General features: G+C 37.7%; 1 protein-coding gene across 5 annotated transcripts in view; it reads right to left on the bottom strand.

The window, feature by feature from the left end:
- Nucleotides 1-16,574, bottom strand: part of AnxB9 (Annexin B9) — a 28,643-nt gene extending 12,069 nt beyond the window's left edge. For 4 of the 5 annotated variants that reach the window (XM_065222113.1, XM_065222114.1, XM_065222112.1 and 1 more), the window contains exons 1-5: nucleotides 16,481-16,574; nucleotides 10,557-10,617; nucleotides 3,799-4,281; nucleotides 3,509-3,734; nucleotides 3,261-3,442 (exon numbers count right to left, since the gene is read on the bottom strand). In XM_065222113.1, coding sequence (XP_065078185.1) covers nucleotides 3,261-3,442; nucleotides 3,509-3,734; nucleotides 3,799-4,281; nucleotides 10,557-10,586 — 921 coding nt within the window. In that variant the 5' untranslated portion in view covers nucleotides 10,587-10,617; nucleotides 16,481-16,574. The remainder of the gene's footprint in view (nucleotides 1-3,260; nucleotides 3,443-3,508; nucleotides 3,735-3,798; nucleotides 4,282-10,556; nucleotides 10,618-16,480) is intronic. The other variant, XM_065222111.1, reaches the window with a different exon arrangement.
- Between the last annotated feature and the right edge of the window lie 257 nt (nucleotides 16,575-16,831).

Genomic DNA, 16,831 nt, shown 5'->3' with positions numbered 1-16,831 from the left:
CCAAATTTGACAGCTTACGTCAAAACCATGAAAGCTCTTGTAAATTCGAAAAGATTTTCTTTTTGATTTAACAATCCATGGGTTTTGAGGAACAAAAATACTGGATTGTTGAAACAATAATTTCTTTTTGCAGCCAAAACTAAATGAAATTCTTATGGATTTTACGTCAAATATTATTACGTTTAAAATATTTTTTTTCTGCGTGTAGCTAAATGTGTAGGCACCCTGTAGATAGACGAAGATTATCAAACGTTAAAAAGATTAGTAGAAGCACAACACCTTCGAATTGTTCGAAAATTAGAACAAAATGTAGGCATCGATTAAACTCTCATATCCTACACACTGCAAGAAGAATGATCAAGCTTGAAATAATTTCACCCTAAAAAAGTTGAAAAAGTGACTGTGGTGACTTGACTTTAAAAAGCAGCATTTTTAGTGACTGGCTTGAAAAAAATGACAAAGTCCCTACATAGTGACTCGCTACCATTGCTCTGTTGATGCAACATAATATAACGTGGACCCCCGGTAATCTGACCGTTTTTAATATGTACACACTTAATCTAGCTCGGTAAAATCTCCAACAGCCGATTACCTCGGCATTTACCTTTGCTGATATCTCTGCAAAATATCTGTTTGTTAGCTGATATCTCAGCAAAATGTTATTTGTTAGCTGAGTCTCGGCCATTGTTTTACTGAATCTCAGCAAAATAAATTGCAGAACTACTCGGCTGTTGGAATCTCGGCGAAAAAATTTAAGTGTGTACACACTTCAAGACACACTTAGCTTTTCCTACCGAGCTCGGCAAATCTAGGCGAAAATAAGATTCACTGAAATCTCATCAAAACTGACATTTGATTGCTGAGTCTCGGATAATGCTTAGCTCAATCTCAGCAAACAAATGAAATGTTTGCTGAGATCTCAGTAAAACTTTTTTTGCTCGTGGTTAAAAGTGACATTTCGAAAGTTATTTTCTATGTTCGAAAATCCCCGTGCTGTTGATCGACCGGTTTTCAACCCACGGTTGTCAAAATTTAACTTCTTGTCTGTCAGAAGTAACCACACTCGGATAGCAGGGTTAATCGATAACTTTTCATCTGTCAAATTTTAACCAAAAGTTAAAATAATCCTCGAAATAATCCACCAAATGGTTCAGAGCATAATAATTGCTCAAACGTCAGCATGTGAAATGGAGGAAAGCCAAATGGAACGATGCAAAACGGAACTCAGAATCAAAATAAAACAGCAAATAAGGCTACCAGAAACATGCATTTCTGATGCTTATTGGGTTACTAGAAGTCCAATTAAAAAATAAACTCGTTAATATGCATGAAGTGACGCTCAGATTAGCGGCGGTCCACGGTATTCGTAATCGCAGAAGGGAATACTTTTTGGCTGAATCCATCCAATACATCGTCAACAGTTTGATACACATTTGCAACTAAAAACTTAAGGTAACACAATGGATCACATCATTCGAGCAGTTCAAAATGACATTTTCTACCACTCGAACTTTAAAGTGGAACAATATTTTAATATTTGTTCTTCTACAACCTCGAGAAAATAGGGTCTTATTTGTAAAATACTTGAAAAATCTAGAATTGATTGTTTCATTTCAGTAAAATCGCTGGTAGAAGGTCGTCCCAAAACTGCTCGACAATATAATTAATTGCTCCTCCCCCCTTCCAGGTTTTGCAAATTCCCCCCGGTTGTAAACTGAAGCTAAAAGTCTTCGTTGTTAATCGTGTATTTAATCACGGATCATGTAGAGAATAAATATCTTAAGCTGGGTTTAGACTAGGCAAGTCAAATGATCAACTCAGTTGAATTCAATGTGCTTGAAAAGTTGAGCCTGGATCTTTTTCAATTCAAGTGAATCAAGTCAGTTGAATGGCATGGTTTACACGTTCAATTCGCGCTCAAGTCAGTTGAATTCAAATGACTTGATCAATTGACTTGCCCTGTCTAAACCCAGCTTTATACTATACCCTCTCTAGTTTATATGTAAACGAAAGGGGCCTGGATGAGCCCCTGCCATAAGATGGAAAACCGTGAATTCTTTGGTGCAAGCAATGGAAATATTTACCTTATTTGACAAAACCCAGGTAATCATGACGTTTGATTATTGGAAAAAAATTGAATGAAGAAAAGAGACCTACTAGTAATACATACGCTGCTACACGGCAAGAAAAAAGTACCCAAAAGTAAGTTCTTTTCGTTCATCTCGAAACTATAGTGCAGGAACCCAAAAGTAGGTAAAGCGGGTCAAAGTAGTTTTCATTTACTTGTGTGGTATTCGTATGGAATTTTCCACTCGCTGTCTACCCAAAAGTAAGTTGGTTTTACCCAAAAGTAGGTAAATATGATTATACTCAACGTTGGGTGGTTTTGCTCCTCCGTTTTTGACAACATTAGAAGGAGAAAAGGAGACAAATTAGGTAAAAGTGAGCTAGCCGTTGGTTACTTTTTTCTTAGCATGTAAGAGAATAGAGGCTAAATCTTTGAAGCGATCGACAATGAAGATATGTGGCACAGGCATTTGAGCAAGAGAAAGTGTAAATAGATCAAAAACTTCGATGGATGTTTAGAGCTCACTATGAAAGCTAAGGGTTTAATTTCTGTCATCCTTAAATTATTGTGGTTAACTGATACGCGTTTATGAGGAATATTTGAATGACAGCCAATGGAATTTTTATCCCTTCATTTTAAGTGTCACCAAATATTCTTTTTTGGGCGAGATGCATGACGCAGCACTATACCTAATTACAAAAAAAAATTATGAATTCAGTCCTACCCTGTTGGTTAGATTCTTAGACAATATGATAAAAACAAAATGCAAGATAGGAATTGATGACTTGTTAGAAAGGCAACCATGTAGCAGACGCCGCTACGAACATGCAATGAGAGTTGATAGCGAAGCGCAATCAGAAAATTTACCACAATACAACATTTCCAAAATTCCAAAGTGTACCCAGATCTTAAAAGCTCATCGTTATCATTCACATAATCAACTGTTTGTCAATCTTTTTTTTTTCTTTGGATGTGCCGAGAAAGCGGGATAGTTGTGTAATGTTTGTGTGTAGATAACAATAAGTGTGAGATAAAAAGATATACTGTAGGATTCGCGACAGAAGTGATGCAAATGTTTTTTTTTTAGGATAGGATTAGACACCACATGGCGGCCGAACTGACGGTCTAGCCAATTTTTCTGACAGGTTCTTTGCCGATCCCAAAGTATTAAAAGAAAGATAACGGTATTTACCTTGATCCACGACTCGAGCGACTTGCCGTACATCTCCTGGAAAGCCTCCTTGATATCTCCCAAGTCGATTTCCGAGCGGCTAACGATAATGCGGATCAACGTCTTGTCGTTGGTACCGAGCCCGGCCATCGAGTTGTGGAGACGCTTGGCGAAGTACTGAACCTTCGATCGGACGCAGCGAACTGTGTTGTGAAATGGTTATTCAGTTATTACACCTTTGCTCAGTTCAAAAGAGTAGAAACTCTTACCGATAGCCTTGAAGCCTTCCTCGATAGCGCCACTGAATTCACGTTTGATGGCGTCCTCGATCGTATGTCCAGCCATGCTTTCATAGGTCTCAAACACACCGCGCAGCTGTTGGTATGATCTGGTGACCAGGATCTGGTTGAAGATCGATTCATCAGTTCCCCATTGGCCTTCGCCAGCTTCAAACAGAGCCTGGGCATCAGCGGCCGCCTCACCTTCATCGACGCCCTAAATGATGAGAAAATATGTCATTATCGTGCCACTAATTGAAGAGTGCATTCTTGGAACATACAGTATTTTCATCACGATTACCCTGAACCAACGAGACGCACAGGCGCTTGAAGGCACCGCTGGTGTCTCCCTTCAGGTCCGACTCCAATGAAACTCCGTACAACTGTTCATAGAATTCGGCGATCGTCTTGATGCCATAGTTCGACAGCGTGCACAAAATCTCAATTATGGCTTCCTCGTCTGTGCCGATTCCCGAGATGGCATCATGCAGTTCCTTGGCGTAAAACTGTGGCAGGGGAGTCATCAGAGCCAGAATAACATCCTCGAACTTACCGCCCAGCTCGGACTTCAGATCGCTGATCAGATCCTTTCCGTAGGACGTCTTGAAAGTCTGGGCAATCTCCAAACGCTGCACAATACCACGACGGGCCAGAACTTCAATGATGGCTTTCTCGTCGGTTCCAAAGCCCTTCATGGCCTTACGGAGAGTTGCGGCATCCTCGGTGGGGTCGAAGGGATCGGCCGGGTAGACGGTTGGGGTGCACTAAAATTATCATCATAAATCATTAATCACGCACACATAGCTTCACAATCCAGAACAGTTTCAGGTGTGTCATTGTCATTGGTCTCATGAATCCTTCCGCTTCCTAGCCTCTGTCAGCCTATTCTAACTCACCGGTATTATGATATACTTATCCTCTTTCGGTTCTTCCTTCTCGTACTCTTCGTCCGAATCTGACATGTTTCCTATCGAGTCAAACTTATCATACAGGTAAATCCTTGAACCAGTATGCCTGGACCCTCGCAGAAGCCCACGGGTCCTCTGCACGAGCTGCTCGCATGAATTATTCAGCACCTTCGAGTGGGAGTGTATTGAGCGTAAATTAACTTTAACGTTACCGCCCGTTCCCATAATTAACTAATCTTCCAAAGAAAATACAAATTTTCATGCAGTAGTGGTAGCATTCCCGTCTACAATTGAACTATCACTGAAACAGCGAGTGCGGAGTATTAATTTTCATTCCCAACAGACGGGTCATCGCCTATTCATGATTGAAGAAAGTAGTGATCGATGATGGGCCAACTTAGCGTAATCAAAACACTATTTCCATATCGGGTAACCTTCGAGCCTTTCGACGAAAAATGAAACTCTTGGGAGGGGGAGTAGGGGATGATTGGTGAATGGCGTGGGGGTACTTCCATTATCGCTCGTTTTCTAACTCGAATCACGAACCACATTGGTGGATGAAGGTGGAAGAATGAGTTATGATTTATTTCTATTTTCTGGTGCTGGTGGCTGAAAGGTAAAACTAATCAATACACCTGTAAGATTGTAGTTTCCCCCTTAACGTAGCGAAAATAATTTGGAACACGTTGAAAATGATTCGCTGAGTAATAGAAATTAACACAATTTTGTTAAAGGAATTTGTCATGGGAGTCGGCTTTTCCATTTTCCAATTAGAAAGCAATCATGTTATTCCGTTTCGTAAATTTGACCCACGTAAAGGGTCAGCTAAGATACTAGCAACACACATGTTCTATAACATTCTATGAAACCTTTGTATGGTTGGATTTGTGTTACTTGGGGACCTATTCGTTAGAGATAGAATAATATGCGTTACTAATCAACAATAGTAAATTTGCGTCAGAATTTTGTTAGGTAAATTTAGTTAAGTTTAGTTACCATATTCATCAGATTTTGTGAATAACTTTCATTGCTTAATGAAATGTATTATTATTCACTTAACTATATGGGTCGGTTTTTTTTATATCGAAATTCGAATATGGAATAAATATCGTAAGTCTACAGAAATACTGAGTTATGCATTTATTCAATTTTTAAATGACAATCATTAAATTTTCTCTGGTTTTGAAAATCTTTGAAGTCTTATCGGAGTAGAAAAAATTTGCAGATGCTGGAGTTCACAAAATAAGGTTCAGATTTTAAAAATATTTCAGGTTATAAGACTTGAAAAATTGATAAATTAAAAAAAAACCTGTTTTCAAAGACAAAGTTCTAAGATTTTGAACTTCAAAAATCAAGCTCCAGGAACTCAAACAAATCTAAAAGGATCAGGTTCTTTCAAGAAACAAACTTCCAATGCATATGAAATTTTCAAAATCAGAGATAAACACTTTTCCAGTGTAGGTGTAGTGTTTTAGAGGTTTGTTTGGATGTTTTCGTGGGATCGGTGGCCTAATGATTCCTTTTTATTAATCGAACGTACAAAATCGCATACGTTCAGTCCAAGGGCGTAGCCAGGTTTCGAACTAGGGAGGGGCGAAAACAAATTAACTATGGAAAATTTGGCCGAATGCCCCCTCTGGCTACGCCTATGGTTCGGTCAGAATGATGCAAAAAGCAATATTCTCGGTAAAAATATGACGTAAACACTACTCGCTTGGTTGTCCCAGCCAATAAAATACTGTAGAGGCCCATATTTGACGCAGCTAAGATCAAATCTAGATAAACATTTCAAAAGGTCCTATCTCCATTGATCGATTCTCTTCATCGACTTTCTCTTTCGTCAATAGCTCAGCTGCAAAACCTTTCCCTGTTGAATTTGACGTTTTGGACGCTAGATAAGAATCCCCTTTATCAAACGCGCGAAATCTGTTTGCATAGCAGTGGTTATGCAAAGAGAAAGTCAATGAAGAGAATCGATCAAAGCAGATAGGACGATTTGAAATGTTCATCGAGAAATTGAATGTTTATTTAAAGAATCAACACGGGATTAATTTCTTTGATTTTTTTTTTTATTGCAGTACCACTACTTGAAATATCTAAGAATAGGGAAAATATAGAACGGGACGAGATTGTTAAAACATAATCCCAATTTAACGCACTATAAAAATGTAATATATTCAACAAATTCAATAAATAATTATGTATTGTTAAAAATTCCGTTAAATACGGAGCGGGTATCAGACATTAATTTTTTTTTAAATAATGAGTTTGACGTTTCCGAAACAGATTTAGACCATCTAGTAGACATTGATTTATCAGCCAATGCATTCTGATCTTTCGAGAATATGTCAGAAGTTTTGCATTTTCCAGCGAAGAACTATTTAATCGAAACAGTTCAATTTAATTATTCTTCAAAATAGTAATGCGTTGTCGACAAACATGAATCAGAGTGGGACATATGGTCATTACCGATTTACGATCCTTTTAACCCTTCTGTGAATGGGAGAGCCTTGCCCGGCTATCCGATGAAATGAAACAACGTTTAGGAAGTGGAAAATGATACGTTCTAACGTTTCCCATACAGTTTATTGAGTTGCTGATCGATTTTCGTACGATTTTCTTAATTTCGGATTCAATATTTTACACTGCACATAATTAGGAACACTATGAGCCTAATGACGTGGATACACTTGGATGACAAACTATGAGCATGAGCATTATTTGTATGATAATTATGAGCACTATATAAAAATTATCCAAGTGTGACCATGGATGTGCTCACAATTTATTATACAAATAATGCACATGTTTATAGTTTGTCGCGGGATAACTTAACGCAAACATCCCAACTAACAATTTTAGCTGCAACTCAGCTTATACAGGCAAAACTTAGCTGCATAAGGCAACTTTTGGCAGTATAAGCTAATCTGCAGCTAAAATTGTTTGTTGGGATCATATCTAATGTAACCTTGCAAAAGCATGACAAAATTGCATTAATAGTACACATGTAAATTTATATTCACATGAATGGAGCGTCACATTACATACAAGTTTACATTATAAATCGTGTAATTTCTGAGAAATTTCATGAAATGTTGCAAATATTGTATACAAAATGTTTCAAACATTGTATACCAGAGTGACCAACATTGCCTAAAAGTTGTTCGTTTGCGTATCACAATTAAAATTAAGAATTTTTTGCTGTGTATATTAAGTTAAGCAACTCTCGTGTATTTTTCATGATATTGATTTAAAACTACAGTAAAAGTAGAAGTGACTTTTCTCAAATCAAACGTTTGGTTTCCAATTGCATTTTTCCTAAATGGGACTGTTATGCGTTTATGCGCTGTGAAGCGGCTCATTAAATTTTGATTTTTGAAAAATGATTACTTCAACAACAACAAATTCTGAACCTACTGTTGATGAACATTTTCTATAACGCATCACCTATACCCCTTGCATCAACGTCCGAATCGTTATACAACAACCACCGTCGTCGTAAATTATCTATTGTTGCAGATAAGTTTTCTCATGGCATCCCATCCAACTTCACAATGTAGCGGTTATAGTGTAGGAATATGATGGCACTGCATGCTGGCTGGCGTCGACAAGGCTAGACGCAAAAAAATCCAACATATCTCTTGACACAAATACATCCAGTTCCACCCGTGTGCATGTCCAACACCATGAAGGTCGGCCACTCACACCAGCTCCTCCGATTCCGGTTGTTACTAAAGCCCTCTAGTTAAAGTATGAACGACTGTCACCACAAAACTGAAAAAAGCTGTTCCAATCGAGCAAAGCGGTGCATTTAGACGGTTCGATTGGAACAACTTTTGACAAACGTCCATACTTTTACTGTAGGGGTTTAGTTATTACATGTTGGAAGATACCTTCCAGTATTGGCGAATCAAAGTTAGCCCCTGTGGAGAATAAAAGAACTATGAAAGTGATGATGATTTCAAAATTTGTGGAATTTTGCAATTGGATATTTTTTTTAAATCTGGTTGCAGCTACGATAGTATGAAAGTTGAAATCTATGAAATTATATTGTAATATTATAATATAATATTAATAATATTAATATTATATGAGCCCTTCAGTTTTCTACTAACGTAGCAATAACCAGATTTTATTAATATAATTTGATCACAAAATAAATGCGTTTTACAATTGCACCTCACGGTGCAAAAATTTGAAATCATCATCACTATCATATCTCCACGGTGGCCAACTTTGATTTACCAATACGCATAAACGGAATAAATCATCTACCATGCGCTTCCTAGTCAAGCCACAGAGTAAAATTTCAACCGCGTAAACATTAGTCACCAAACACGGCTGAACTATTCACACTGCCTTCCTCGTTAAAAGTATGACTAAATAGTTCCGCCCTCGACAATAATTGTTCATACTTGTTCAATATGTAGGACATTCTTAGTTTCAATCTTCCTTGGCATGTTACAATAGTGGTCGTAGTTTACAATCGCGACTTCCACCCATTAACGCGCCTTCCTGCTCGCTATGATGATGTAATATGGAATGGAGCGTTTCTAGACTTAATGGATTTCTCGGTTTATGATTAGAGTGTTGAGCCTATGTACACACTTAATCTAGCTTGATAAAATCTCCAACAGCCGATTACCTCGGCATTTACTTTTGCTGATATCTCTGCAAAATATCTGTTTGTTAGCTGATATCTCAGCAAAATGTAATTTGTTAGCTGAGTCTCGGCAATTGTTATAGTGAATCTCAGCAAAATAAATTGCAGAACTGCTCGGCTGTTGGAATCTCGGCGAAAAAAATTAAGTTTGTAACGATACCACCCACCCTTTCAAGCTGAAATGTGTCTGTGGTACCTGTGTCTAGAGTTTTTCGGAAATATCCCACTACTTTTTCTGTTAAGTCTTTCAAATTAGAAAAAAAAAGATCTGGTACATCTTTATGAACTAAATCGTGCCTATTTGCAATCGATTGTAACCAGTTTCAGACAAATTGATTAAAATTTGACTAAATTAAAATCAAAACGAAAAAAACATGCCTTTAGCGTGCTATGATGCAAAAACAAATGTGTTTTGCTGTGGTTAACTGCGCGCACGCTGAATAGATAGAAAGAAGATTGATGACAATTCTGAAGATTTCCTGCAAAAAGATGATGCGCGATGAAAGTGGATGCGAGAAATGAAAGGAGATTTTTCGAAGATTATTATTATTATTTAACTTTATTAAGGAGGCTTTCAGCCTTGGGCTGGTTCGCCTCCAAAGATTTTTCGAAGATTGATTCGCTAGCGTGAGATTTGTTGAGCATCTAGAATTGAGATTAGGATGTGTCGCCCCCCGCGGTTATTTTAATTGAATCAGATTGATTTTTTTTTACGGAACATGCATTTCAAAAACTATTACTAAAGAATGTACACAGCGGAAGTTGGTCAATAAGCCCTAAACTTGATTCAATTTTTATAAAATAGCTATATTTTGCCATGTTGAGCGATAAAAAAAGGCACATTTTTATCGATTTTATTCTGATTATAATGAAACCGATGGCTATCAATCAACAACATTATTTTAATGGGCTGAGGGAGTGCTCTGCTTGGTGTAGCAATAGCAACTACTTTAAATAAAAAGTAGCATAACATTCAATCAATTGGAATCAACGGTGCACTTTACACCACCTGATAAAGTTGGTTGTTGAACTATCTAAATTTGATTGCATTACATGCTTTGCAACTGTGGCTACTAATGAGTGATTCATCACGATCAAATAATGATTCACATGATAAGTGTAATGATTTTTATAGAGAAGAGGAATGCGAAAAATGATCCGCACGCTCGTCTATCGTAGTGTAGATGATACCTTGAGCAGCACGTGACCTTCAAGATAATATCTACCCGTTGTGCTGTATTGCAACGCGATGCTAATTAGTGTACATATTTATACGATATACGATGTTACTACATGTAGTCTAAACCACGTCATGTATTACTGTCGGCGTGTAGTGTACTATTGTAGTCGCTCTGTGATGTGTCTCTACAACTCTGCCTAGGGTTTGGTCTGCTACACTGTGCTTATGTGTTAGAGTGTTTGTTTAGAGTTTGAAACTGTGTTTAACCTCAGTGTTGACGATACTTACTTGGAATGGATAGTACTGCGATGAACTCATGATTACTTTTGGTTTGTGTTGTTATTTGTTCCTGTCAAAATATAAACATTTTTGGTTAGTTATTTTCATGGATGCATTAAAATAAAATCGATTATAAATTTCATCTGAAATAGTTTCAACAAATTCGAGTGTCCAGTGCTGGTCATAATAATTAATACACTGTGATTTTGTTTGTCTCTCCATAAAAGTTCAATAACCTGTTACTTTTCAGTACGTGCATACAATCTTTTGAAATTGTAGCTTCTGTTTGATCAAATATTCAAGGTTAACAAGGTATGGTATGTGGCTAAATTTCATATTATTTGTGGCTTAATTGCTTCTTATGTGATTGTCCTTTTCCAAACTCTTATTGCTTGAATAATGAACTTGAACAATAATGTTATTCTTTTACACTGCTCCACATTTATTAGAATCCCGACCGCTATCTAGCGTTGTTACCGGGAAAATACGGGAAAGCTAAGCGTGTCATCCGGGAGAAATTCCATGTGGAGTTGGGCCTCGACATGTACACTGGGGTGCGGTTAATTTCCTCAATCGGAAGGGGAATGCATTTAGTGACGGGGGCCATCGCCCTAAGTGGAAAGGCAACTGGATGAAAAACAACTGTAAGACCAGGGAGTAGAACGCATTTCGGTTCGAATAGTAGTAGGGGAATTTACGTATTCTCGGCAACATAAGCAGCGACCTTCTTTCTATAGCCTTTTTCTCTAAGGAACGCACACATATGCAGTATTGGTTTGTTTACAATCTCTTGCTGCCAGCTGCTCTAACAATTTCAGTCGAAAGAATTGTCAAAAACTGTTTTGAAACGCTTTAACAAAGCTCCAATCTTCTCTAGTGAGAGCGAGTATTGTCGGCAACCAATTTTTCTTCGGCAACCGTTCCATTTGAACTGCATGTAAATCTGCTGTTCTATTATCGGCAACTCGAAATCAGCTACAATTTGTAGTGCGTGCGTTTCATTTCAAGAAAACCTTGCTAGATTGCTTTTTCTCAGTGGTAAAAATATAGTCAAATTGAAGCTGAAAGCATAAAGAATCGTTTGCAGGCATTCAGCGAAGCGTTTTCGTAAGAAAATCGAGTGAAAATAGTGTTTCAATTTAGGTTGCCGAAAATAGTCTGGCATGCCGAAGCCGTCATTTCCCCTACGTATGCTGGTGTAGTGGCTGGAGGTGCATCGTTGGACAGCAACAGTGAAAATCGACGGGACGACTCCGGAGACCGATAAAGCAAACGAAAACAATGCCCAGCGGCCACTACCAGCACCGGCAAAAAGCGGTTTGCATATCAGGCGGGAAAGACATGCACAGGAGTATTAAAGTTAAAAAAAACTCGGTTATAAAATATTATTAGCCCCTCAGCTTCATAGAGCCTACCTATTTGGTTTTGTAAACACATGTTTAATATTCATGAAATTATAAAGATTTCGAGCTTATTTTTATAAGGAACCCATACTATAAGAAATCGACTTCGTGGAACACTTCGGATCCACGGTTTTAAAATTTTAGAACATAGATAGGGTACGTGTGCCAGTTATGGATTTAGTGCTCCAATTTTTGGCCCTAGGGCCCTATAATTTGAAATAATTTTTCATGGTTTTATTTGCAAAATCTATGCTCTAACCTTTTGAAATAAATATTATAAATAAATATAAATATAAAAATTAAAATGAAGATATCACCAATTAGAGGACCACTAGGGTCAAAAACTGGCTCACTTACCCTATCAAGAAGTATTTAAAACAATATTTTGAGGGTTATTCCCTATACTTCCAACCATTTCGTTACCGTCCATAACATGATTCCACTCAGCGAAACAGGAAAGGTTAAAGAATTGCAGTACATCTTCGAAACAGCGAGACTTATCGAATACAAGGAGACCACAATCCAGGCAATCATCGATAAAAAAGCGAAAGTTCTACAAAAGGGGATTAATTAAACCCCTCACCAGTGTTCACTCGGCTGTCGACAAAAGTAGGCCACTCTCGATGTGTGCCAGGCGATCGTTTGTTTTCTCGGCAGCAACCATTGTGTGGTCCTCCTCATTGTTCTTCATCAGCAGTTCTTTCGATGCGTCGTCGACTTTGGAAAGCAATCGTTTCGTGATGAGTGTGTCAGTGTTGACCACGTTTTGCGTCCATTGCTGCAATGGAAGCGCTTTGCCCCACGATGGCGTAACTGCCATACAATGAAACCACTGGAAGCGGCTCTAGTTCTGATGGAGGAGGCTTTTTGGATAGCGGAAGATAAAGTGTTTATTGTGTTATACCTTTTGACTGTAGTTTTAAGATGTATTGTATAGTGACCAAGAATCCTCGGCTCTGAAAAGTTAATTCGGTTGAGCCTTATCAAATAAATTAATGGACAAAAAATAAATAAAACCCTCACCGCAACATCCGCACCCCTGAAACGAGTGTCCGTTGAATTTGAACCGAATATTACTAGTAAGTTAAGACCACAGACAAACAGACATAACACATTAAATGTTTCTCACTGTAAAACATCGTCGCTAAAACATATCCGCCATCTGTTGAGTACACTGTGGTGGATAGTACGCTGAACAGATGGCGGTAGTTTGAAAACGTCAAACGCAAGGGAATTGACTATGCGTGCCACAGGTGGTGGTACTACCAACTAAGATACTTTGAAATTGACCGATAAATGCTTGTTCGATGAACATCTTGTGAATGTTATGTCTGTTTGTCTGTGTTAAGACCATGGTTGAAAAAAAAATTAGATCAGATTTTGTTTTTACCAGTAGACAAAACCAGTTAAAATCATTTTTAAGATCCACTTAAGACCCTGCTACTTAATGTTTTGGGTAAAGCAGGTGTATATAAAATAAGATGTAATAATTGTAACAAAGTGTATGTAGGACAACCTAAGAGAACTTTAGCAAACTAGACTTAAAGAACATATAGCGAAGGTTAATAGGGCCAAAATGCAAGAGGAAAAAGGCCTACCATATGATTTCAAATCAAAGGTTGCAGAACACATCTTCACCGAGGACCATCAACTGATGACGCAGGGCATCACGGGGCATTGGATGTTGCAGAGAGCCTCAACGGGTTTCAACTATCGGAGTTAAATTTAACTCGTGGTTAACAGTGTTAATTGCAATGTTCGAAAACCCCGGTGTTATGGAGCCACGGTTGTCAAAGTTTAACTTTTGTTTGTTGTTAGGATAATTCGACAAAATCACAGATATAATGATTTACTACAGCTGCTAATTTCCTTTCTGGCTAGAAGTAAATTGTAGTTGATGCAAAAGTCCTCTGTTGCCAAGTGAAAGGGGAGGGAGTCTTTCGAAAACCGAGATGCGTATATGTACCACTGTTTTTCTCTGACGTAACTCTTCCCAACAAACAATTTTAGCAGAAGATCAGCTTATACAAGCAAATATTGCCTTATGTAGCTAATTTTTGCCTGTATAAGCTAGTCTGCAGCTCAAATTGTTTGTTGGGTTATACACAGACTCTAAGACAGCCTTGCATGGCAAACCAGGCTTCAGTCCAATTCAATTTTATTGGCTTTGCAATTGTTTCTTGCTCGTCGTGAATGTGGTATATGTAGGTGACTTCTTAAACTAAACTTGTCAGCTTCAAAGTAGTTAAATAGCTAATCATACAATTGCAATCGCACTGTGATTTATTGAACCGTAGATCACCACAAGGGGTAATCGACTGTTGAAACATTTCTATCCTTGTTATAACACAAATTCAAGCGTCTGTTAAGTCCATGTCGTGACCCTGCCATTTAGAACACGAAAGCTGAACTACAAACCTACAGATTTCCTTTCAGATGTACAATAATTATTTCACTAGTGCATGAAATCTTACTGCGGAATTTCACGATATTGGCATCTGTAAGCTGAAGATTATGAAAGCTTTTCTTTTTATTTTGCCGAAAAGTAGATGCTGATTTGTGATTTATATCTAGTCAACATTAAAGTAAACAACCCTTTTTAAATGTTGCTGCCTAGTTAGCGATCCACCGGTGAGGTGAGCATAAAAACTATCAAAATGATAGTTTAAAATATTGCACGGTTAAGGTTACAGTGCTTTTATTTTCACATGCATAAGGATAAGCTTCTGCTGGCAGCTCTGAACTCCCTATGTTTCGATTATCAGTTTAGAAGATTTTGGATTTTAAAGGCACATTTCGAGCTGATGAACCTCACTTTGATAGTTGAACTTTATTTAAAGGCATTTTTTAGTGTACAATTCCAATAAGATCTATGGAAGAGGATAACATTCTAACAAGCTCCACCAACTGCTCAGCCGGCAACATTGGTGTACTTGACGCGAAGAATAGGGCAAACAATCTAGGCTACTATGTCACAGTGCAAGATGCAGTGTTGCCTTGAAAGCAGTCCATGAATCATATCAGAAAGTTATCCGCTTCTAAATCAATTAATAACTAATTTACTTGACGACCAATCAAACTGTGGTTTTCAGAAAAGTTGTTAACAAAATTCACATAAATACAGATAGCAACCCAAGCAGATTGCGACTGAAATATAAGTTGCACACCAGTTACCACAATTGTTCAGTGACAAATGTGCTAACCCGTGAAAAATTCTGGCGAAAGGTCAAGACGATGAGAACAAAAAAAAAATCCTTTTTCCCATAGTAATTTCCATATAAACTTCAAAGGGCCAGTGCATCCAAATCATCTCAAATTTTGATAGAATGTTCAGGACATGATTTGAAATCGATTGAGCTTGGTGGAGAAAAATCAATATTTTGAAACACCATAATGCTTAATTCTTTGAACATATTTTTCTTATTCCTGACATTTTAAGTTCATATTCACACTGTATAACTTATTTTTCACACTGTATTATACACGGAAGTCCAGAATTAATAATTGAAAAAATAATATATAGATAAATTTGGTCATTCTTTGTTTACAACAGAACGATTAAACATCAGTACTTTTCCACTTCAGCAGATATTACAGCTGAGAGAAAGTCTTGTTTTATTTAGGCATCAAAAATTTAACCATTCTTTATTACCCCTATATAAGAGAGCGCTTTTATATTCAAGTTAAAAAACATATTCCAATTCAAATGGAATGCCACACTGATGTCACTCCACCAATACATAGTCATGGGTCAGCCATCTACGGACAGATCGTGTTGCCGTGACCAGAGTAGCGTTAATAAAATAGCACAAAATCACCGTTAAATTTAGCATCATGTGGTGTACACTTTGCCGATGTGGTACTTTCTACATATTTATTTTGTTATGATTTTTTCCCCTCCTTCCAATACACATTCTATTTTGTTGTTTCATTATCGACTGTACACTTGTGGACTCATAGTGATAACATTGAACATTCAGTAGGGATATTGCATTTGGCTCTTCCACAGCTAAAATGCACTTCATACGGTGCTTAGTGATCCAATTGGAAATTTGAACACGTTTGCCCACGCTGAACTTTCCGGTGAAAGCGTGCCATGATAGTCTAAATCGATTTTCGTGCAAAGGAAAATACTCACACTTTCGATTTATGTGCAGAAGCAAATTTTAATTCTATTCGACAAGCAAAGAAACTTCCAGAGACAACTCGGCGTTGTGAGAAATGTGCTAATTGATGCTCGTCCGTTCCACCTTTTAGCACATCGATCGTTCCAACAGACGATCGTCCCGTAGAGTTATAATAAGTAGCACACAAAGTAAACCGTATATAACAAAATCAGTCGCAATGAAAAGAACACGAAGAGTTTCCTCTTTTCAGAAAATGGTCTTTTTGCACACTAATCAGCAGCTAGGTACTCTAACACAGTAGGTACTTGAAATTCGAAATTCAAATGAACTGCAAGTGTGCAGATGTTGAAACTTTCAAGATGTGAGTAATCTCTCCTGTAGGGTTTTTTTTCTTCGCACTTACAATATTTCGCACACGCGATTGAATCGTTCCGAACGGTAGGAGTGTTGAACTGAAACTGATGCAGTGGTCGGTTCCGACGACCGGTTTACTAGGTACCTATATGTTGACGATTTCGTTTCCTTCCGAATAAGTGGTTTCACTGTGGGTTGAGGCATGGAAATCGAAGAGCATGTACATGGCAAAATTTGACTTTACAAGTAAGTTATTTGAGATTCTTGAGTTCAATTGAGTAATTCATACCGTTTGACGTGTGGCAGTTCAATGTCAGGATAAGAAATTAATTTGTTTGCATGTTGAACCTACCCTAATAAACAAATACCATAAATGAACGATAAAATGGTAGAACTATTC

Source organism: Ochlerotatus camptorhynchus, unplaced genomic scaffold (genome assembly GCF_037179485.1).
Source record: "Ochlerotatus camptorhynchus isolate MF236.1 unplaced genomic scaffold, CSIRO-AGI_Acam_v1.1 ptg000157l, whole genome shotgun sequence".
Classification (NCBI taxonomy): domain Eukaryota; kingdom Metazoa; phylum Arthropoda; class Insecta; order Diptera; family Culicidae; genus Ochlerotatus; species Ochlerotatus camptorhynchus.
This window is presented reverse-complemented; position numbering and strand designations above follow the sequence as displayed.